This window comes from Triplophysa rosa, linkage group LG19, assembly GCF_024868665.1.
Source record: "Triplophysa rosa linkage group LG19, Trosa_1v2, whole genome shotgun sequence".
Taxonomy (NCBI): Eukaryota; Metazoa; Chordata; class Actinopteri; order Cypriniformes; family Nemacheilidae; genus Triplophysa; species Triplophysa rosa.
The window spans coordinates 6,549,952-6,574,507 of NC_079908.1; the positions used below are offsets into that span (position 1 = coordinate 6,549,952).

At 36.3% G+C, this 24,556-nt stretch overlaps 1 protein-coding gene across 3 annotated transcripts in view; it reads right to left on the reverse strand.

Annotated features, from left to right (window-relative positions):
* The window catches only part of sgcd (sarcoglycan, delta (dystrophin-associated glycoprotein)), a 196,014-nt gene that overhangs the window by 107,437 nt on the left and 64,021 nt on the right, over window positions 1-24,556 (reverse strand). The window contains exon 1 of one of the 3 annotated variants that reach the window (XM_057360572.1): window positions 17,916-18,107. The exons of the other annotated variants lie outside the window; for them this stretch is intronic. Coding sequence (XP_057216555.1) covers window positions 17,916-18,047 — 132 coding nt within the window. The 5' untranslated portion in view covers window positions 18,048-18,107. Of the gene's footprint in view, window positions 1-17,915; window positions 18,108-24,556 lie in introns of those variants that run through there. 3 annotated transcript variants of the gene reach the window in all.

The following is a 24,556-nucleotide window of genomic DNA, read 5'->3' on the forward strand; positions in this document are numbered from 1 at the left end:
CGTGGAAAGGAAAATTGGCAGCAAGGTAGTTTATACACTATGGACAACAGTTTTGGGACGTCCCCTTCTAATGAAGAGTTTATCTATTCCAGAATTTTGTTTTTCATTTTTGTTGCAGTAGTTTTGGAAAAGCCTTTTCTGTTTCGAAATGACTGTTTGACTCAAAGGCGTTCAATTGGTCTCAGGTCTCAGTCAAGTTCTTCCACACTGACTGAATCAATCATTTCTTTAAGAATCTTGCTTTGTGCACAGGGACATTGTCATGTTGAAATGGAAAAGGGTTCCGCCCAAACTGTTGCTATAAAATTAAAAACACTTGAATGTCATCATGTGCTGTAGCATTAAGATTTGTGCTCACGGAAATGTAGTTGAAAAGCACAGAAAAGTACTCAAACCTGTTCATATAGTGTATATTTACAATACAGTAGAAGAACACACATTCAAGTACTTCATCAAGTATACAAAGGAGAATTTTCACATACAGTACTACGTCTAGCTCATGCTTCCAAAAAAAATCATATGGTGCCTCTAAAAAGTCAACTGGTTGGAAATAATGACCATGAAGTATAATATTATTAAGCAAAGGTTATCCTTTAAATAAGAATCAATCACATAAACAGAAAGTGGAAAAAATAAGTCCACTAATTCTAAAGTAAAAAGCCAGAGGCCAGAGAAATCTGTTGAGCCCTTTCAAGTGTAATTGCCCTCCAATATCAACCGCTGAGGTTTTCCAGCTCACTTGACAATGTATTGTGTATCTGTGGAAGAAATGGCCTCAGAACAGAGTTTATGTAAGGACCGATGGTCCAATCAGAAGAGATCACTGTCAAATCTCTCACCATTGGGCAACTGACAGATTTAGTTTAGCAAGTCCAGATGACCGGCTGAATTCGCCTCTCCTCTTCCCCGCTGAACCTGAGGAGGCTACGACATGGACCACTTCAATTAATCATCATTGATTTAGATACCGTGACGGTCATACGAGTTAGCGGCCTTCCATTTTCAACACGCGACAATGTTACTCGCAGCGTTAGACCATGGCACTTTGTTTGATTAACAAAATCAATGGCATTGAGTCAGAACATATAATATACAGTATGACACAAAAGATTCACAATGCTTGCCGTGATATCGATGGTGTAGGGAGAAGAATGTTTGTCTTCACATTGAATCGACAGCTTAACTTATTGCATCCACAAATGAAATACTTCCAGGGCATCTTTTGGCACCGTTTTATTGATGCTTTACAACATCGACAGTCTCTTCACCCTGATAGAGTTAAAGCGTCGGGGTCACAAGCTTCCTCTCATAGTATTAATCATAGAGATGTTGTCTGTAGGAAGAGATGATAAGTTAAAATTAATCTTTTTAGTTAAAATGCCAGGTTGTCAAGGCAGACCCTGTAGTACTGACAGGCAGATTTGTCACTGTACCGGGTGGCCCAGTCAGTGACACAGTGATGAATTGTGGGATAGAAGGCCAGGATGTCAGGGTGCATGAATAGGGTACTGGCATCCTACTTTCTACTTCCTTTATCAAGTCTCGTCTTTTTTTATTCTTCTTCCATGCGTCATCCTTTCGTTTTTGATCCTCGGGTGAGGCGACTGACATTTCCTCGCCTGTGTCCACGAACTTTTGAGAGATGCACCAGACTCTTTCGTTTTGTGATGCTGGGGCTCGCAAATGTTCTTGTTTTGATGTCCATTAAATGTGAAAATGTCAAAAGTCAGGATGGATGAAAACAAAAGATAAGCGCCACTAGCCCGAGAAGATTGTTATCGGCTCTTATCCATACACCACATATATGAAACCCCAAGAGCAGGCCAGAAAAGAAGCTTAAGGATTTCAGGATTCGATGGTGAAAACGTGAAACAGCGAGTGAGTGAAAAAGGTTTTCTGAATACAGCGAAAATGTTTTTCTTCTTAGGATAATTACTTCTCGCTTTCCAGCAGAGCTGCATGTCACACAATCAGTGTCGCACGGCTGGACCGCGGCGGTTATGAATGCGGAGAGAGTTCCCTGCTGGGTGAGGTGGTATCAACACCCTCCACTTGATCTCAGCAAAACCAAACATTGATCTAATGGTAAGATACCACAGGCTAGCTTTCTCCTTTTACACGTGATTGTGGTTTATTTGGGCTCGCAACTAGACCTGTTATCGGTGGGGCCGGGAAAACTGAATCACAACCTTTGAGACAAAATGTAGAGTGACAAAACTGAATAGCATTTGTGTACCAATGGCATTCTAGAAGACACATGGACGACCACCAAGTGCTTCAAGTATTGTTTTAATTCAATGTCATTTAAACAGACAGCATAAAAATTTGCTATTTGTATTTTTGTGTATTTGTCTATCTAGATTGTCAAGTCTAACCGAAGCTTTGGTCACAAAAATGTCCTTGATGGCTTTGTGGCACCACTGTGCACATATTTTGGAAAAGGAGGGTCAATGTAATTTACCAACACCCTTTATAGATGACACAGACATGCACCAGGTAAACAAAATATTACGCCGGTGAGGCTGAATAATGTTGCCGCATTTGAACTGAAACTGGCCTTATTTCCAACTTCACACACAGCCATTTCAGTCTATTCAGTACAATTCCAAGGTTCACAATCAGGGACATATTCACCCGCCCCGCACGATACCTGTCTGACTGTTGAATCTATGCAGATTCTCAAATATAAGCATGCTCCTTATCCTGCCTCTTGGTCAGGTCGTCATTGTAAATGAGAACTGGTTCTCAGCTGACTTACCTGGTTAAATAAAGGTATACTACTACATATGTAGACATTTTGTAATATTTTGTAACATATTTTGTATCTAATGTTATAGTGTTCATTAAGTTACGATATCAGATCGTACTCAGGGTTATCGTGGTCAAAGGAAGATCTTATCATGAAATGTTATCTGTCAAATTCATCTTTAATTTTCTTTGTTTGTCTTCTCAGCTTTTTTGGCCAACAAATCAGACTTAAATTTGAGTGTGGGGATTAGAGAGGGAGAGAGAGTTTGCACCATCGTGGCTCTCAATGCCATATCTTTAAACGGGTGCTAATTATTTATGATATTATTCATTGATAATCGATAATCATGGTTTTTAATATTATGTTTTTGTATGTTTTGATGGCCTTTCTTCAGTAGAACACAAACAAATACATTTATTAGGGCTGTCAAAGGATTAATCACGATTAATCGCATCCAGAATAAAGGTTTGTGACTGTATACCGTGCATATATGTGTATGTGTTTATAACTACAAAATTAATATGCACAGTACACAGCCATATATTATGTAAACACAAACTTTTATTCTGGGTGCGATTAATCGCGATTAATTGTTTGACAGCCCCAGAATGTATAAATTCTATATATTAAAATACCATCATGTTTTATTCTAATCCAGAGCTCAAAATGACTAAGCTCAGTACTGAGTAATCATTAATAAAGTAATCCAATGACTCCAGAGGGTTAATGTCTAATTGTCAGAGAAAACAAATAATATTTTAAGCTTATTTAGCAATATTGAAATGTAAACAAACAGGGCAGAGCGATATGTTCAAATATGGCAAATTGTCAATAGATTTAAATCTCATTGATTCTTCTGGGTTTTGTGACTAGTTGTCATTAAAGCAATAAGCCCCAAGAAGCAGTGGGTTAACGTGCATTTTATAACAGCTAAGGGCATCGCGGAGTGCCTAAAACCCCCTTAGCTGTTATGCACTGTAAAATGCACTGTAACCCACTGCTTCACGGGGCTTATTGCTTTTATAAATCGGTTATTCCATATGCGTAACAAGGTTTCATAAAACAAAGTAAATAAAATGATGTTTAGGCTAAGTAATGCGGTCAGCCGTTATAAATCGGGGTATTTTATAACGGCTTAGAACTCGGCTCAGACAATCAGAATCAAGGACCAGAACTGACCGTTTTATAAATCGCGTTTTGTCATGAGACAATTGCAAACCAATGACTTTTAAAGTTATCAATGAGAATTATATTACAATTTTCTGGTAAATTATTCTTTTTGAGGTCAAAATATTTGTCCAAATACTTTTTGGAGCAGCTGTGTACTGTTTGCATGATCACATCACTTTGTCCACTATAATTAATGCTGTTGTAACAAAAGACTTTTGGGAAGACCCCACCAGTTTTGTTATGCTTAGACCAGCCTTTCACACAAACACTAAGACCCTCAATAGTGCCTCTGTGTCACAGCGCCTGGGACCAGACCCTACGTTGGGTAAACACATTAGAAGAGGGCACTTTCTGCGAATAATAACGATCAGATATCAATGGCTCTTTGTGCTGCCATCCTTTGATGTGATGAGTAGGGGGCTGGGGAAACACAAGGAGAGGTTACAGTAATGAATTTCTCTCTCAGGAGCGTGGTGAGGATGCAGGCAAAAATAGAAGATGCCGTCGCCCCTGACCTAATGGATCGGAAAACAAATAAACAAGCGTGAAGTGAGGGGGAGAATGATAATGAATGAATGCATCGGATGGCCGCGTTAATGATCCCGCTGGTGGCGTTCAGACAGGGGCTATCATGCAGCTTTTATACGATTGTTTTACAGCGCTCCTGAACCTTCAAGACGCCCATAACCACATGCTGCTTTCCTCTATGCAGGTTTGCCGTATAAGCTGTGTGCATTAGTACAACACAGACAAAAGAGACTTGCAAAAGAGACAGAAGGTGAACTGTATCGCACATGGGTACGATCTTGATTTAGTTCATAAATCAGGAGAGGGGGGTTGAAATGAACCAGTGAGTATAAGGTTACCCAGAGGAAAGGTTGATTTTTCATAGCTCAGGAGGTTTGATAGAGTTCTTAATTGTGTTTCGTTTAAGTATCAACTTAGTTGCAGTGTGAAATGTTTTGTTTTTGGTTTTATTTGGTAATATGAATATTTTAAATGTGCTTTTATTTTTAATTTTTCATGTTAATTTTAGTAATTTTTTTAGCAATAATGTTATATGCTTTTGTCATTTTATTATTTATTTGTTTATTTTTGTGTCGCTATATAAGATTTAATTTAGTTTATTTTAGTTTTTGTTTATTATTATAATTTTAGTGCCTTAAACTTATTTCAGGTTATTGTTTTTTCAATAGTTTATTATATTATTATGATGATGATGATTATTATTATTATGATTATTAATACACTTTCCTCACGTTTTTAGGGAAATACTAGTACTTCGTTAAACTGTAATCAAGTTATATATAAAACATTTATACAGTGCCACAAAAAAGTTTTGGGCACAACATTGAACCAATTGGCACTTGTTTTTAAAAAAAAATACAGCATAGATTTAATGCTGATTTAAAGATTTAATTGGGGCTGCACAATAGCGATTTACACCAAATATTGTGTAAATCAACCTGTGCACAGTGATTGTGATATCGCAAAGTTAACAAGTTAGTTTTTTTCAGATTTTGATTTAAGTTTCATTACATACTGTAAGATATCACACATATACAATTTTTGTTCGTCCAGATACTTTGTGAGGCCACTGTATATAAGTGCAGATTGATTTGGTGACTGAGAACTGCATCTTCTAGACAACAGATGGTTTGTATGTTCCCTGGTGATTCCAAAATGATTTTGTTTTATGTTCAAACACCAAAGTCGTGCTGTTGTTTGTGAGCCCACCCGCGTGTTTTAACTTTTGAACAACATGCGTCAAAGAAGCTTCCCTTAATTCGATGTCTCCAGCAAAGAACAGTCTTGTTCTTCTATCTCTTCTAACAGATATAATGTGCTACTCAGATGTCTTTTGTTTAAAAGCTTCTTTATTCCTAACAGACCCATACTGTCAGCAGAGTCTGAGCTTTCATGCAACTGTAGAAGGGACCGAGACGCTTCCTTTTCTATGCACGAAAAACTAAGTTCTGCAAGTCGTGCGTTGGGTTTCTAAGGGAGGGTTAAAACCCTTTTTCATGCACCGCTGCTCTCTTAAAAACCGACATTGCACTTATTTTCTGTGTCTTCTGGTGCTGTCTGGGACCTGTCACTACACCCACCAGGTGGCCTGAGACACAAACGACAACAGATGCAGAGCGCTCCAATCTCTGTCAAACGTCGGCCATCTTATATTAAATGCGAGTGGGCACAGCTACTATTTTGCGACTCTTTTAAAGTCAATCACGTTCCACAGACTATATATCTCGCAGACGTGTGTCATCGCAGTACTGTGCTACAGAGGTTGTCGCTTTGGTTTACGCCCACCTGGTAGCCCCGCCCCCAGACGTCTTCACTTTAAACTGCTGCTGCATTGTTTGAGCTGTCAATCACACTGAATGCGAGATGCCCTTCCATAGCTGTCCTTCCAGAGCCCGGTTCTGTCTCAGTGATTCTCCGACCTGTAGGACTTCACTGCTGGATGCGATTGTGATTAATGACGCAGTCATGGAACGATCAGCAAAGAACCATGTTCGACCTCTATCACGGTACAAAAGTTCGAACAAAAGCTGCGACATGGGAAAATCTGATTCTAATGTTGTAACTAGAGGATGCGGTGACCTTTCTGTCTTGTTTCAGAACTGCGCTTCTATCACATTTCCTCAAATATACAGATTTTTACACAACGTTCACATCACAACGATGAAGAATCATTACAGGAACAATTTTAATCATTATCATATTTTCTAAATTCAAAATTCAGCTCTTTAGTTTGTTCTCAAAATTGCTAGAAATCGCATTGGAATCATTTCCAACCTATATCATTCATTAAGCAGAACAATGTGTATTTATTAAAAAATGTAGTAAAAGTAAGAAAAAACACGTTCCTTCTGACACGAACTCAAAAGCTTAACAAATTATTAATGCGTTTCACACAGTAATGGGGAACAAAACATGACAGGTACAGAACCCATATAAACAATTAATGAGACAAGCACCGTGGCAACCCAAACATAGGAAGTCTTGCCTAAGACGTTAAGCTAAACCACCTGCTGTTCTTTAGACGTTTCACCTAACCATAGACTTCCTGAAACAGAACAGATAAGAGACGGACACAACAGTTCTGGATCATTACAGGAGAAGTGAGGTGCAGGATGATTTTGACTTCAGCTAGTTCAAGAGTGAATTTTCCATCTTCAGGTCCTCAAAACCTCACAGTCCTGCGTGAATCTGATGAAGACAAATTATACCAAACTTAATACAGCGTTCTTCCCTCCAACAATCTCAACTTTCTGCTGCGTATGTTTGACACGGACAAAAATTGATGGATGGGACTTTCTCATGCAAAGTATCCAGACAATAATGTTGGAGCTTTGTCTTTGTAGAGAATCTATTTAAAAAGTTTTTTTCTATAAGTAAAGATTAAGGGAAGAAAACTTTGAAGGACTTTGATTGGCTGTCCTCGTATTTGCTTGCTGGCCTGTTTGTGACATGATCATCTCTGCTAAAATACATCAGTCTTTAAATATAATTGACCAACTGGCTGTACATTATCCCACTTATTACACGGCTACTTACTTCATAAGTAAGTTATTGAACGAGAAATATTGATTTGAAATATTTTATTAGTTTATGTGTATCAAATGCAGAAAACGGGGAAACCCGTTTACTTTCGGTTTTAAGGAAAGACACAAAGTTAAAACGAGGTGAACATGTAATTTGGTTTGATCATTTGTAAATATAATCTCATATTCTGTACTGTTTAATTATTAAAAGGCAGTATTTATATTGATTTATATCGTCCTGAGAAGGATTTTTTGTGAAATAAGTTTTATTGTCATTACATTGTTTGGAGCATAAGAAACAAATGGAAATAAACATAAAAAACAATTTTACGATAGGCAAATACAATGGATCTGTTTTTTCACCAATCAATTTTTAGGTTTCAGGATTTTCTTTAACCAACCATTCGGTATGTTATGTAAGATATAGCAAAATGATTTGATATGCTATTATACTTTGTAAATTAATTAGATATCGTTAAAAGTCGGAGATCTGAAAAAGTTCAGCTGTGCGCAATTTCACGATCATTTGCGTTCTTTGAATCACACGTAGGTACTGATCGTAAAATCTCATTTTTGGACAGTTTATAACATTTTATAAATGAGGCCCTGGTATCCACTACAGTGAACGTTCTTTTATCAGAACATCATATTTTGATTTAAACCCCCCATAGAAATTTTGTGAGATGTTCATTTGTGACAAACGATTAGAAATTCGGTCAGATTTAAATGATTATTAGTTTTAAGCAGTCATTATCGGGGAATAACTGGCCAATCAGAATCAAGTATTCCAGAGTGCCATGTAAAAAAAATTTATATGACCCCATTTAAAATGTGAGAAATTTAGTCTGTTCATTTGACTTCATATATCAATTATACGGTCATCATTGGTCTGTGCACTTTTGTTGTTTAAAAAAAATTTGTTGAGCGTTGGACCAAACAATAATATTCAGTGAAAATTCCCTAAATATCAACAAATGACAAACAATTACAGTAATGTTAGGCCTCAGCCTGTGATGTAATATTTAGCGATAATTAGAGAGTAATCAGCAGCATTCATGAGTCTGTCAAAGAGAAAAACATGTCCACCTACACATTTTACTTTAGTCACTGACAAAATGTTAATCTTTTTGGTACTTGCCCATGTCACAGGGCTAATTGGTTTAATTTTAAAATACATCTGCCACTTCCAGGTACAATTATGAACCAATTATAAATTGACTCCTGTGTACAGTTATAGTAAACAGTAACAATGACACATTTAACCTTCATAGATTAATAATAAAATAATAACAATAATTAATTGTTGTTATTATTCTTCATTAATTATAATAATAACATTAAGGATGATTATTATTATTAACATTATTATTATATATAATAATCATAATACCAATAATAATAATAATAATACATATGTTATTGTTGTTATCTAATAATAATCATAATACCAATAATAATAATAATAATACGTATGTTATTGTTGTTATCAATCTGAAAAAAACTTGAGTTGTGTTAAAAACATACAGTAATAGTGTCAGGTCGAACTTTTTTTGCTTGAAGTGAGAAAGAAAACGTCTTATCCCCTTTTTGCACTGCTTTAATTTGTCAAGGGTGAGTCAGTTCCCAGATTAATCAAACCTAATGCATGTGTGCATTAACTGGCCTGGCGTCCACGTAGACAGCATACAGTTTATAAGTGCTGAAAATAATCAACCTCCAACCACCTTGGAGACAATTTATGAAACTTGGCTTTAATATTTTCGCCTCTTCCTCATTCTGTGAACGTCTGAGTTTGAAAGAAGTTTCTGAATGTCCAGCTTTGAAAGTCCATCTGTAAATGTCTTACGATCTCCTCTAAAGAAAGCCAGACTCAAATGCAGACTAGATTGATCCGGTTAAATTCAGCCAATCGGCTGAAAGGTAATGGCACTCGCTTCATCATCACGTAATCTGAAGTATCAAATAAAGCGGCTAAATTGACTTTTCTAATAATATATCATTAAGCTTCCATTATCAATAATTGCTCTTTTACTTAATTAGGTGTTTCCAACATCAATCAGACAATGTTGGGTTTAAATGGAAAAACGGAGGCCGAAGGATGTGCGGCAGAAGAAATGAAGGGGTGAATTTATTGTGGTTGCCCTGACTTTGTACCTTGGAAAGTGCTACGTTCTCACTTCCCAGCACCTAATCCTGTTAGGAAGTGGAACGGTGCCTCCTTATGACAACATTATCAGCCATTCCACCATATTCAAAACCTTTTGTGCCTTTACGGAACTCAATTTCTGCTCTTTTTTGTGTCGCCAGACACTTTTGGGACAAAATTAAAGCAGCATCCACTTCAAAAGCTTCTCACTTGCCTTCTGTGATTTCTGAAGTGTAACTTTAGGGGAAAACCTCAGCGCTGGCAACGTGAACTCTAATTCTCTAATAAAGTCACACAGCTGTCACCCAGGTGCAAAAACTGTGTGACATTGCTTTACAGTGTCCTCAACTGTGTCCAAAGTCGTTTCCTATATACTATATCGTACACTATATAGCGTGTCGTCCATCAGGCTGAAACCTGAGTGAACAACGTATTCTTTACATTAGTTTACTCTTTTTACCCCCAAATTTTATTTTCCACTAAAAACGGATTCAATAAATTTGACAGATAGTAATGTTTCATTTTAATTACAATAAATACTTTATTGTTATTATTAATATTAATTATTAAAAAATACTTTATTATTATATTGTAAATATAATAAACATAAACGTGACAAGCTGTTGTTTTTTTATCCAGTCATGAATATGTGTATTTTCATTGCTATCTGCGAGCTGCTACACAAGCCTCACACAAACTAAAAACATTGTGATGTTCAGCAAAAGTCATTCAGAATATAGAGCTCTACGTGAAGTAACCGCTCATCTAAATAGACCATAAAGAAAGCCGTTTTAAAAACCAGCCAGCTGTTTATCAGTCTAGCATTTGGCAAGCCCCATCAATGACAGGAAAATAAGCGTACCAGCCAGAGGGCTATCGATCCCAATCAAATAAATTGCCATCAGCCCGGTTCCGTGTTGAGGACTCAATGATGCTGGATTGTCACCTAGAGAGATTCAAGCTGGACATCGGGGTTCGAACTAAACCAGAGAACAAACTCGCGCCGCTGGATCTATTAAACCAATTTGACGTTCTTTATAGAGGAGCTCGTTCCTGTTGGCTTTTTATGGCCGCTTTTATTTCAGCTGAGAGAGGGGCTTAGCATACCTATAAATGGCGGAAAGTATAAATGTGAAGATAATGGCTCCTGCCTGGCTGTCAGAAAATAAACAAGCAGGAAGACTTATGCGTTTCAGGTGACTGCAAATCACAGATCAGAGGCAGAGCCTGTAAATGAAGTAGTAAAACTGCAGAGTGCAGAATGAGCAGAGGAATGGGGTGACAGGTGTGCTTTAAGCTTACACATTCAGAGACCAGCACTGTCTGTCTGGAGCTCATGACAACATCACACAGACAGAAATAGCACCTGTAATATTTACTGCATGGATGTCATAGTAAAGGTTTCTTCCAAACTTGCCCCTTTTAATGGGGCTCTATTCTTGATGGTCTGTTCTATTGTATTTGTATTGTATTGTATTTTATTCTGTATTCTTATTCTACTCTGTGTTCTATTGTCCGTTCTATTTTCCAATCTACTACTTTTTAATCTCCTACTTGTATATGCTTTTTTCTATTCTACTATATTTTCCGCTCTACTTTCTATTCTTGTACTCTATTCTATTCTATATTCCTATGTGCTATGTTGTATATGCTTTTTCTATTCTGTTCTATTTTCTATTATATCCTATCCTATTCTTTTCCATTCAATTCCATTCGATCCTACTCTATGTTCTATATTCAATCCTTTTTTATTCAATTTACTATTCTATAATCCAATCGAATCTGTTTTATATTCCATTTGCTATTCTAATGTCTTCAGTTGTATTTTCTATTCAATTCTGTTTCATATACTATTCTATTCTAGATTTTTTTCTGTGTTATTTTTTCTACATAGAAAATAGAATATATATAGAATATAAAATTCTGAATAATATTAGTTTATATTATATATTCCAGACTATCTGTTTTATAAGCTATTTTCTATTCTCCAATGTACTCTTGTTTGTTTGTTTTTCTATTCTTTTCCGTTTTCTATCCTATCCTTTTATATTTTTTACTCTTTACTCTGTATATTATTCGATTCCATTTTATTCTACTCTATGTTCTATATTCGATCCTTTTCTATTTTATTTACTATTCTATAATCCAATCTGCTCTGTTTTATGTTATTTTCAATTCTATTCTGTCCTATTCTATTCTACTTTTGATTTTTTTCCTACATATTATTTTGTTCTATTCTACTCAATTTTATGTCCAATATTCTATTGTATGTTAAATTCTACTCTATTTTATATTCTATATTTCAGTCTACTCTGTTTTAAATGCTATTTTATATCATGTTCTATACCGTTTTCTATACTATTCTATCCTGTCCCATCCTATCCTATCCTATTTTCTATTCTATTCTATTCGTTATTCATATTCATTGTAAACTTAATACTGATCTGTTAGAATTTATATTATTTGTTCTATTTTATATTGTGTTTTATATTTTATTTTGTAATATTTTGACATTATACTATTCTGTTTTATTCTAATAAGCAGTAAGAGATTTTTTCCATGGTTAGGCATTGGATTTAAAAGTAAGCCTTGGGTGCCTCATACATTTCATTAAACAACAGCAATATGGTCGAGTACAACACTATTGAATAAACAAGTATTATATCATTATTAATATTAATAAACACTTCCCTTTTCCAAGAACTATAGTTCACTGACTGTATGTTTGTTGGTAACCTCACACTGTAATATATAATTCCTATCATATATTGGCTGTTTAATAATGATGTCAAATGCTCCTGTTTGTCACATTTCAGATATGTTTTATAATCTTATTTTTATACATCCCACAAGCATGCATATCTTCTGCGAAACAAACAAACAACAGATACCGTTCCTCATGTCTGCCTTGTTGGCATGATTTGTAAATCTGCAGCGATTTGCAATAGCTGCCGTCTCTCCTTATAGATAACAAATAATAGATCCACTTGTTTTTTAGTCCAACAAGTGGTCGTGTTGATTGTTTTCCTGGCACAGCTGCTCATGAGCCACTCTCATTCTCTCTGTGAGCTCCTAATGAGATGCAGAAGCAAACCCCCAGAGTATCTGCTCGACGTTCAGCTCGGCATTTAAAGTGGAAGGAGAACCTGAGATGCACAGCCTCTTCACTTCGCTCTCATTCTGCATGACCACACAAGCGGTCCGACCATCCCGCCGCCTGCCTCGCATGCCAATGGAGTTGCTCTGCTTCGTCTGGCCAATCACAAAACTTTCCCTTATATGTTCCCATATAAAGCATGTGGTACAAGAGAATACACAACTACTATTAACAAATGCATATTCAAATAGGCAGCCATAAAATCGTATAAAACATTTCAAAAATAGAATTGGTCCACAACAGATCACTAACCAGTAGACCAGCTAACCAGCTTAGTCTTATATAAAGTGTTCTTTAGCAAAGACTTCAGGATCACATCAAGTGTGATCTTGGGAAATGTTGAAAAGATAATTACTTGCACTGCAGGGGTTTGCCTTGGGACCACCTCGCGCATGAGGCGGTCGGCCAGTCTGGCTCCACTCCTTCCAATTTTCTTTTTATAACATGTTGCTACGGTTCTACAATGTTACATTGTCAGAATATATCTTTATCTGCCAATTACAGAGACGTTTCAGAGCAAATCTTTCCCATAGTCACCTTGAGCGACAGCCATTTGATTGGTTACGGCAAGGGACTTCAAAGTCCAAAGCCGGGTGATGGGTGCTTGTCAGATTGTGCAATTTGACCTCAGTGACATCTTGGGTACACGCCAAGACGGACTACTGTACATGATATCAACGTCCTTTATGTCAGAATGTACTAAAAGCATCTTAACTGAGACTTGTGGTTTTGAATGACAGCGCTCATCGACTGTTACAATGTTAGCGTTCAGAGATTGTTGTAGATGAATAAAATTATAAATTTGATAGTACACTATTAATGTGCACAGAGATATAATTTTTTTTCCAAAATCTGCTTTATTTTAAATTCCTATATTTTAAAATTTATTTTAAAATACTATAGTTTCTACTACTATACTAAAGTAAAAGTCAGTGTTTTGTACCTTACAGAAAAAAATTCTATAAAATTGGATATATTGTACAACTATGTTACATAAACCAGGACCTTACCACTATAATTTCCTGTTTTGTTTTTTTTCAAAAAAAAATTACTTAAGTCTACACAAATTTTGTAGTATTTTTAGTAATTTATGTAGCACATGTATTACTTTACAAAAGTAAATGATATAATCCTGCGATTCCGTCCACATTTTCTGCATCTATAGACAGTTTTATTGGATGTACGCGCCTTTAGGTCTGTGTTTGGTTATAATATATGTGACCCTGGACAACAAAACCAGTCTTATGGGTCAATTTTTCGAAATTGAGATTTTTACATAATGTGAAAGCTGAATAAATAAACGTTCTATAGATATATGAGTTGTTAGAATAGGACAATATCTGGCTGAGATACAACAGTTTAAAACTCTGGAATCTGAGAGCGCAAAAAATCTAAATATTGAGAAAATTGCCTATGAAGTTGTTAATCAGGGGCACTGTGGCAGACCATCCACTCACAAAAATAAAGTTTTTATATATTTAAGGTAGGAAATGTACAAAATATCTTCAGGGAACATGATCTTTACTTAATATCCTAATGATTTTTGGCATAAACGAAAAATCGATAATTTTGACCCACACAATGTATTTTTGTCTTTTACTAAAAATGTTCCCGTGCTACTTAAGACTGGTTTTGTGATCCAGGGTCACATATATCATTTTTTTAAATACATTTTTATTTATATTTTATTGTATTAATTGGATTAAATTAAAACTACTCAACAGTTATTGATTCTTTGCGGAGGTCTACCAGAAGTTACATTTGGGCCACATAACGCTTGTTTATGTTATTGCCACTGAAACAGTCTATACTGCATATCATACAGACTTGTATTGTATTTAACATTAACATGCATTAACAATATTAACGGTTTAAGATGTTTTGTGGGTTTTTTAAATGGAACTGATGGAAAGCGCATCATGCAAGACTTGCTTTTATCGAGGTAGTTCATCTTTTTGCTTATAGATCCAACAGCTTATCAAATAAACTCAAGCCAAGTTTTCAGACATGATTTGCATCCTTAAAAGTTTGTGAAATCGTACGGAAAGTTTTCAAGCTGTCATTCAGAAGCTGTATGCCATGTTGTGTTGGCTCATTGTCTAAAAACATGAAGCAAAATGTATTCTAAACGGCCTGTTAAATTTAGAAACAACTGTCCTTGAAAAGAGTTCAGCCATTGTTGTTACTTAAACTTTAAACAGGTGCATTGTTTCCTGGGTTTACAAAGCCAGAAATGTAAACATGGACAAAATGTCAGATGAAATGCTCGGAGGACAAAAAAATCAAGATGAGGTGTGAGTCACAAAGTAATCTGCTGTAATGATTTTCATTTTGAGACTGTTTTGTCATCTCAATAATGGAGAGTTGACTCTCTGGAGATAATGAAGGCAAATAATGTTTACAAACCAAATATGTGTCATTTCAACTCGTGACAATTAATTTCACCCCAGAGGATGTCAGAGTACATCTAATTCACGTGGCGTTCGATATAAAGGCACACAGCGGCTTTCTAAAGCTTTAAAAGCCAGTTATGTTTATTTTTTGGACACTAAAAGTCTCAGAAAAAAACTCACTAAACCAAAAACCTGCATCCAGAGAGAAATTCCCCAAATGATGTCTTCTAAGCCACAAAGTATGATCTGGGCAATGAGGTGCTGAAGTGGGGCATATAAAAGAGCTCTTCATTCACATAGAAACATACAGTGGGTTGGGATGAGACTCGCACACAGGGTACTTTTGGAGGAAACATCATTTCAAGCTTGAGTGGCCGCTACACTGTCCGGTGTCCTGCCAAATCGAAACAACGGCAGTATTCCAAATCTGCTGACCTTTCACCATCTCTGATTAATTCCCATAAGCGCAGGTCTCTGTACGCTGTCTTCTGGTAAGTCTTTCTCGTAATATCAGCCACTTTCTGTTGCAGGACAGAACAACATTCTATGACACTACAGCAGCAGGTTTACAGCCTGTTTTTGTTTGTCAGGCCAGAATTTTGTTTGGACAACAAGTGACAACCGAATACAGCATCAGAACTGTTTGTCATCAAGAAAGTAAACAAAAAGGTCAATAAAATAAAATAGAAAATGTTAAATGCTTCCTGCAACAACTTAAGGCAACCTATCACAAACAAATGGCTTTTGGTTTATGGTTGGTTCAGATTACACTATTTTGCAAGTTGGGAAAACTGTTTGACATGTTGATAAAATTCAGGCTAATCTAATTCAGTTTACACAAAACAATAAATTGCCTTTCTTTTTCAAGTTAGTTTATTAACTTTGTAAGGGGGACATTTTGCAAGTTGGATTTTTTACAGTGATAATGTACATCATATGACAAAAATTGTCTTTATACCAAGTATGTGAAATTAGGGCTGTGCTCGATAAATCATGCTGAAATCGAGCTGGCTCGATGATGCAACGCATCGATATTTTTTTATGCGTAGCTTGTCCGTGAAGCATGGCTCTGGGATCAGTAGGAAATGCTGCTCGATCTAAAAGCAGTGCACGTTTATAACGTGCATTTGAAAAAGCAAGACCCATCAAACATGATTATTATAAATATATATTATTATCATGAAAATACCTGAGGAGTCTTGAGGAACAGTGATAAAAAACATGTGAAATGTTTTGTGTTTTCTATGATTTCTTTTTTCCTTAATTCTATATTGTTTTTTTATATTTCTACAGGCTGTAGTTAGTTTTTTCTTTAAAGCTGCTTTGCAACACAATTTTTGTGAAGTGCAACAGAAATACATTTGATTTATTGTACTCTTTCTTTTTTTATGAAATATCCAAAAATCACTTGCACAGTGTGATATATTTCATGCAGTTGTGTACTTACATTAACGCAAATGTTCCCAAGAATGAGCAAATCCAGAGAAATTCCTATTTAAAATAATGGCCCGTCCCTTGTCTCACTTGTATTTGTCACATATCAGTGACTTAATATCCGGTGCTCCGCACTAACCTCAGTTTCCGGTTGTAGAAACTACGGCAACACGCAAATGCGGAAGTGGTTATACAGCATCTGGGACGCAGCATCTGTTGTTCTGTTATTATGGATCACGATTACTCTTTGGCAAGTAAAGGAAACCCAAAAAAGTGTAAACGTAGGCCAAACGAGGCAAACAGGCTTATGGACAAACGAAGAAATAAAACAAAGATGCAATATACCCAACAAATGGAAAAGGGATGCCTCTTCACAGAACATGAATTAGTTGCTATTATTTTTATGTGCCCATTTATGAGGAATATGTACCGTTACGGATGTGACAATCCTGAAAATGGTACTTGAGAAGGAAAATTCATACACTAAAAATAAAACGAACGCTTTAAAAACGTGAATAGAATCCTCACATTGAACCACCAAATGTTGATATCTGTGCTGTTAGTAGAGTAAAAAACTTTGGTAAAAACTTTATTTTCTCACGGTGAGGTTGACATTTTCACAGAATTGCCCATCTGCTTAATGAATAAATGTAAAAACAAATGTAATTTGTATAGTTTTGTTTATAGCTTTTCTGGACAAACAAGCTGTTCATGTTTGCATCTAATTTAGCTTCATTTCACTACATGACGGGAATTTGCCCCAACATTACAAAAGGGTCTCATTTTTCCTCATTTCCCATTTTTTCTCTCGTTTAAAGGTTAATTAACTTTTTTGTTTATTTTGCTGTTATTAAACTTTTTTTTTTGTTTACTTCGTATTAACAACTAACTAGATTTTTGTGGCTAGTCGCTTTTTATTTGCTATCAGATAACAGGCCCATATTTACTCACAGTGTAGCACATAACAGCATGTAATAAAATGAGTGTTTACATCTAGACATATAGCCAGTATTGTTTTTATTTAGATTTATAGTCTATAATCATAAAATACCAGAAGTTATTTTTGGAAATAAAGGATATTGTAAGTGTCTTGTAGTTTTTGACAAAAAAAATCAAGAGACAATGTACAGAGACCTCTCCAATCTCAATTCTGTGACACACCCGACTGCTCTTTAAACCATATTTATACATTTTGTCAAGCACAAATATGCTTAACCAGCTCACTACTCATGTTTAATAATTGCCCAGATGGTGACTACCCTGCCCAGTCTTGCAAAGTAATTACAACCGAAGAGAAAAACGCACACAGACTCACTCTCCTCCATGTTGGCCTTGGACGACCTAGTAGCTGTCCCCCCAGCGCAAGGGGATCGCGGGACAGCAATAGCACACCTGTTCGTCCACCCAACCCTTCTCTGTAAGACCCGAGGCCTTGTCGTCCAGCCATGTGATAAAAACACAAAGAGAAACGGGTCTGGTACAATCTCCACTAAGGACCTTCATTAAAACTCTGGAGTTGTTTGAAAGTCAACAAGTTTGGCGACTCAATATCATGACTGGAGGAACAGAAAGAGGCTCTGATTGGATGACCGCGAGCCTTGGGTGGAACCAGCGTCCACGGTGGGAGTTTACATGGCCCTTAGGCCAGACCCCTATCAAAGGCAGAGTTGTGGAGATAAAGGGTCTTTGCAACTCAAAGGGAGTTGAATTAATACAAGGTCAAGGGCAAGATCCCCGGTGGGCGATGGCATTTGAATAATATGGACTCACATCAACAAGCTTCAGTGTGCTGTGGGCCCACTGCTTGTTGTGTCAAAGGCTTTGTTGTGTGCTAGTATCCGGGGTCACTGAGAACTCTTGGTAATTTTACAGATTCAGAACAGAAGAATATGGGGAGTTTATAGGTGACCGAGACTGTGTGTGGCCGTTTTTATGCCTGAACAATATTAAATGCGCTGCACAAAGACTTATATGACAAAATACATGACAAATATGACATTGACACAACATCAACTGTACAGTTTGATAGATATTACATGTGAATTGACTTCATTACTAATAATATATACAATGAATAGTTAGAAACTTTTCTGCAAAGTAATATCAAGTACGCGGTATTCATAAGTATTACTAAGCAATTACTATGTAATTACTATGTAACAATAAAACATTTGTGGAAAAAGGAGTTACACTACCATCATACACTTTCTACAATACACCATGAATTTACATCCCCAAGCATCTGATTTCAATAATGCACAGCTTTTCAATCCCCCAAAATGTTCCAGACTTCCCAATACATGTTACAAGAGGATGACATGAAGATCCCAAACATTGCGGCACCCTGCAACACTAACAGCATGTTTCTTGAGGATGCCATTTGCAATAACTCGGGTGATATCAAGCAGAAAATTAGCCGTCCCCATCTGGCTCAAAGTCAATAGCCTCGTCTGCATTTTCTCTACGGGGGAACCTGCTGTTCATACACTGTACAGTGACGAATGCTTCGCACTCTAACGCAGCTCATTCTTATATATACATACTGTGCTATTATTCGCTGGCAAAGTGGAATAATGTTCTCGCTTTGTTTGTCTTTTGTAATGCCGACCACATCAGCCTCTTAATACCTGTTGGGTAAAAGGAACATTAAAAAAAGCTAACATCAGGTTTAGCAATACAGTGCTGAATAAATCTGGGCTTTGGGGGGAATGATAATGGTGCAGATTACTTAGCAAATGTCATACAAGGAGGCGGGGTTATGAGGCTATGAAGTGGGATCCGCTGGCAGCTTGGCAAACAGAGGTGCGCTTCTCACCTCGTTTGATAAATGCGCATTTGCCAAATTGGATTTAGATAGGATGTTCTCTATCTAAGGTTCTACAGATGCTCATTTGCATTTAAGTTCAGCTTGGAAGCCGCACCGTGAAGGGATGAGAGATTTCCCTCGCAATAATGTAAAACTGGCTCTCCGCACCTGCAGTTGTTCACATTTTCATACATTTAAAGCCAATATGTGCTCTTCTCCCTAAACTGAAAATATTGCCTTATGGTAACAGATATGGCAGACAGACTTACTGTAGATGTCAGTTAACCTTAAAAAACGTCTCTCACCAGAAACTGTAAGCTAGATATAGAAAGCAAGGCATGTGAGACAGGTTTTAGATTTTTATCCATGCTTTATTTGATTTGCAGTCATGGCTATATTATACAACTTTAATTATGGAAATATATGCTAATATCTGTATGCAACCATAAGATTACAAGATTGAAAATTCCAATAATCATTTAACAATGTGCTGACTTCAGAGAAAAAATATATGAACACACAAATTCAGATTCTTGAAGAAGTAATGCATCATGTAGTTTAAGTTGGAAGGCTAAAGCATTATTTATAGGCCCAATAAATGTAAACCCATTTTACCGTTTTACTTTCCAAATTCAATTCTAATATAATACTGTTATTGTATATGTTAACATTACTGGAACATTCCGAGGTAATGAAATGACATGCTCATTTCATCTATTATGAATGATTCTGTTTATATTGTAATCCTTCTTTCATGATTACTTGATTCAGATTCACTAAGTGAAATATTGTCTGCATGAACAACTTGGTTAACCTTATTTAACTTTACATTTTCATTCTGCAAACTATTCTCAAAGCATCGAGAAAGCATTAATGTTTCTAATTTAAACATTCTGGGTTTGATTATTTGCTAGATTGGGTAACTATGGGGCTTTGCCTGAGGGTGAATGAGAAGGGTTTGTTTATGCCAATTATAATGAGTTTCAATGCATGAGGAGAGAGAGGGTGAGAATCTGAGAAAATGAGAAACATTCTGAGAAACTTCAATTATTCTAAATGATATATCATTTTAAACAGCGCCACAATGAGCCTGTACATTAAATAAATGATTTTGAAGAATACCTGTTTGAATTCTTTCAGTCTTTATGAAACGCCGTTGTCATTATTTACTTTTTCCTTTACACAACAGAACAAGTGACTTTCGTTGCATCTCATACAAAAGCATTTAACCCGAGGATTTTTACCCTTCATTTCTCCTTTAGATTCTTTGTGGCAGCGATGTTTAATGGAAAGACTCTACTTTAAAACACAAGAAAGCATAAAGATCCTTAAGAATGACTTGACAGCACAATCTGCTGTAAAATAACTCAAATATATGTTCAAAGACAAACATCCATCAAAACCAAAGGAGATTAAAAGGGTGACATTACATTTCTTCTCATGCATTTCTCCTTAGATAGTCAAAAAAAGTAACGGATGAAGTTGTTTTTAAAAGTCACAGCTTTGAAAAGATTGAGATTCTGTTGGAGAGCCTAAAATTTGTCAGCAACAAATGTTGTCTACTGCTGCAAAAGATCAAATTTTATTCTGCCCAAAGCTACAGTATCTTCCACACCTGAAGTGCACTTTATCACAATATAAGATTTAACTCGGAAGTGACTTACAAAGTTGATTGCGTGACAGCGGGAATCAATCTTCAGAATGTGAAAGACTTTGGAACTAAAGTACATTTTCTAGACCGTGCTTTATGGCCTAGATGGAAGATGCTTTTTACAAGCATTTGCAGAACAACGTGAAATAAATCAATGAAAAACTCACATCATGTAGTGGATGATACTGAACATTAAAGGAGCGTTGTCGAGATTTTAGCGGCATCTAGCGGTGAGGTTGCGAACTGCAACCAATGGCTCACTTGACCCCTTTCAAAAAAAGCTTTCAGCTTTAATTGAATCCAATTAGCGTTAAAATACGTACCAATGACGTGCGCGTCCGGGCTTAAGAGCAAATGTCTTTGCTTTATGAACGTAAACAATGCGTCACACAAAAGAAAAACAAACCATTACTCAAAGTCGGGGTCTTCGCAATCGAAACGCTAATTGCCAGGTGCTTTTTTTGTAGCCGATCTCTATCAAAGCACATCCGTTTTCAACTTCCTTTCTGAACAACGAATATTATCATCTTAAAACACATTTCTGGGATGTAATGATTATGTTCCCTTGAGTCTCTGCTGTTTCCGCATCCGAGTGGTTTTTATCTGGAAGAAAGCCTCCGTGAAATGGAAGGCACCCCGACTGTACACTGGTACGGGGAGAAACACAGCAGCTTAAATGAGGCTTCTTATCAACCAGCTGTTTATTCAGCTTCCCTGAAGCCCAGCGGGGCACTGATAATTTCAGCCTCATAGAAAAGATGTTATTTAGGGGACCATATGGGCACGGCCGCCCACAGGACTACCTTATCAGGTGACGGGGTTATAATGCCGTAATCTCAATCACGAAAAGCTGTTTACCTCGCTCGTGCTCACTGAACTTCCTGTAGGAGAGACACAGACACGGGCTGGTTGGGTTTAATTATGGATCGCAATCACAAAATTACAGTATTTACATGCTGCTGATTACTGTAATAATTGACTAATGCTCACAATTCAATCATTAGAGCAATGCTGGGATAAAACAACTATTGGACAAATAACCTCATGATGTACTGTACGCGATAAAGTGAGTCATAATGAGATGGTTGTAGGTTGTAATTAAAGAAAATAATATCAAACTGTACTGGGCTAACTGTCATGAGTGGTGTCTTATGTTATTTACTTTTCGTGAATTGCACAGTAACAAACCACAAGCTTTTTAAAAGAAATAGTTCACCCAAATATAAAATATCTATCCTATTTTGTATCTGTATATGGCTTTCTCTTCTGTGAAAAACAAAGAAAGATATTTTGAGAAATGTCTCGTTGGCTTTGTGTCCATACAATGGAAGTCAGTAGGGCCAATGTTGTTTCAACATTCTTCTAAATATTCTTTTGTGCTCTGCAAGAGGAAGAAAGTCATACAGGTGCTGGAGTGACATGAGGGTAAATGATCAAAGATTTTTCATTTTTGGGTGAATGATTCCTTTCAGGTCATTTTTTAAGTCTTGAAAAGGTTGCACTTAGTTGTACTTACAGCACAAGCACACAGTTCAGTTAACTTTTTACCAAAACAAGGCTTAAAAAATATAAAACACTAAGGCCCGGTTTCACAGACAAGGCTTAAAGCCACAATATGGAAGAATTTTTTTATGAAATATCCAAAAATCACTTGCACAGTGTGATATATTTCATGCAGTTGTGTACTTACATTAACCCAAATGTTCCCAAGAATGTAATAATGTCCCATTTAAAATAATGGCCCGTCCCTTGTCTCCCTTGTATTTGTCGCATATCAGTGACTTAATATCCGGTGCGCCGCACTAACCTCAGTTTCCGGTTGTAGAAACTACGGCAACACACAAATGCGGAAGTGGTTATACAGCATCTGTTGTTCTGTTATTATGGATCACGATTACTCTTTGGCGAGTAAAGGAAACCCAAAAAAGTGTAAACGTAGGCCAAATGAGGCAAACAGGCTTATGGACAAACGAAGAAATAAAACAAGGATTAATATCCTTTTTAATATTAATAAACGCATTTTCTAAATGGAGAGAGCTTCGCGACCAACTTGGACTCGACACAGACTCCGCTCTCGCATGTGTTTTAATAGACAGGTAAGCACATTTTTTTATTGTACATGAAATACTCATGCGCAGATTATTTGAATAATTATGAATGCAGTTACCCTATGAAATATAGTATATGTCGCACAAAAATATGTAGCCAATAACGTTACTTGTAAATGCTGTGGGTTCGTTCCAATTTACTTTTTAAACGACGACTTTATGACTGTTTTAAACAGGTAAATCTGTGTAGCATTACGCTACCAAATCAATTGACCAAGTCCAATATCAGTCGCGGGCTAACGTAGCATTACATTCCACGTTTCTTGCAAGCTAATTCATTACGATGACATAAAATAAAATTCATTCATTACCTCGTCCGTGAACATGATGGGCGATCTCCATACACCTCTGGATGGTGAAAACGACATGTCCCATAATTCTACTCTCCTGCATAACGTCATTTAGCGTCGCCTTTTGTTGTTGTTTCGCAAGTGCGCCATCTAGCGGTCCAAATATTCCATATTGTGGCTTTAAGGCTATTCCCAGACTAAAATTAATGTGTGACCTGTCTTAACTGAATATAACTTGCACAGAAATATCTTAAAATATATAAGTGCCATTGCTTTGTCTCGATATGCACACCAGGGGGCGTATTACAGAAATATTGAATCTTGAAAATCTTATCCTATCTGTTCGGTAACCATGGTAATTTCAGTTAGGACTTCATTTAGGACAAACGCTATTACAGAAAAGAGACGATTTTGTACGATAGGATAGGAATCTCTAATCAAGTTACGATTTGCTTCTGTAATTCAAATTTGTGAAAAATCCTAATGTAACGTATCATATCTTAAGACCTAAGATAAGAAACTTTCTGTAAAACGCCCCCAGTAATGTATTCTTCCACTGTATTTTTATAAAAGCGACATAAATATCTTAATTCAACTAAGGCATAGTCCTGGCTTCAACTAAACCGTGTCTGTGAAACCAGGCCTAAAACCGTTCAAGACTAAAATGTTTGTATTTCTGGGGTAACACATCCATATTAATGTAAGATAATGTGCACACTGGAAAAAAAGACTAATAAAGAAATTAGTCAGGAAAAACATCTGACGTTTTTCGTTTGTAAATGTCACTTAGCTTGACATTTCGCTGTCTAACACATTTAAATTCATACATTTTAAAGTTGGACTTAACCCGTATGTGGTGTTTGGTCTCTGGGACCTGTTTTCAAAGTTTACAAAAAAATATCATAGATTTTTCTTTTTTAGTACATTTTCATAAAAACTGCATACATTTATAAAGAACAGCACTTAATTAACAGATGTAAATGGCAAATATTACCCATATAGACTGTTTCATCGGAAGCATGCGCCTTGCCCGAAATGAACTTGCAGTCTGTTTTTGGCTATAATATAACAATTGATTTTATATTTAATTGATATTAATAT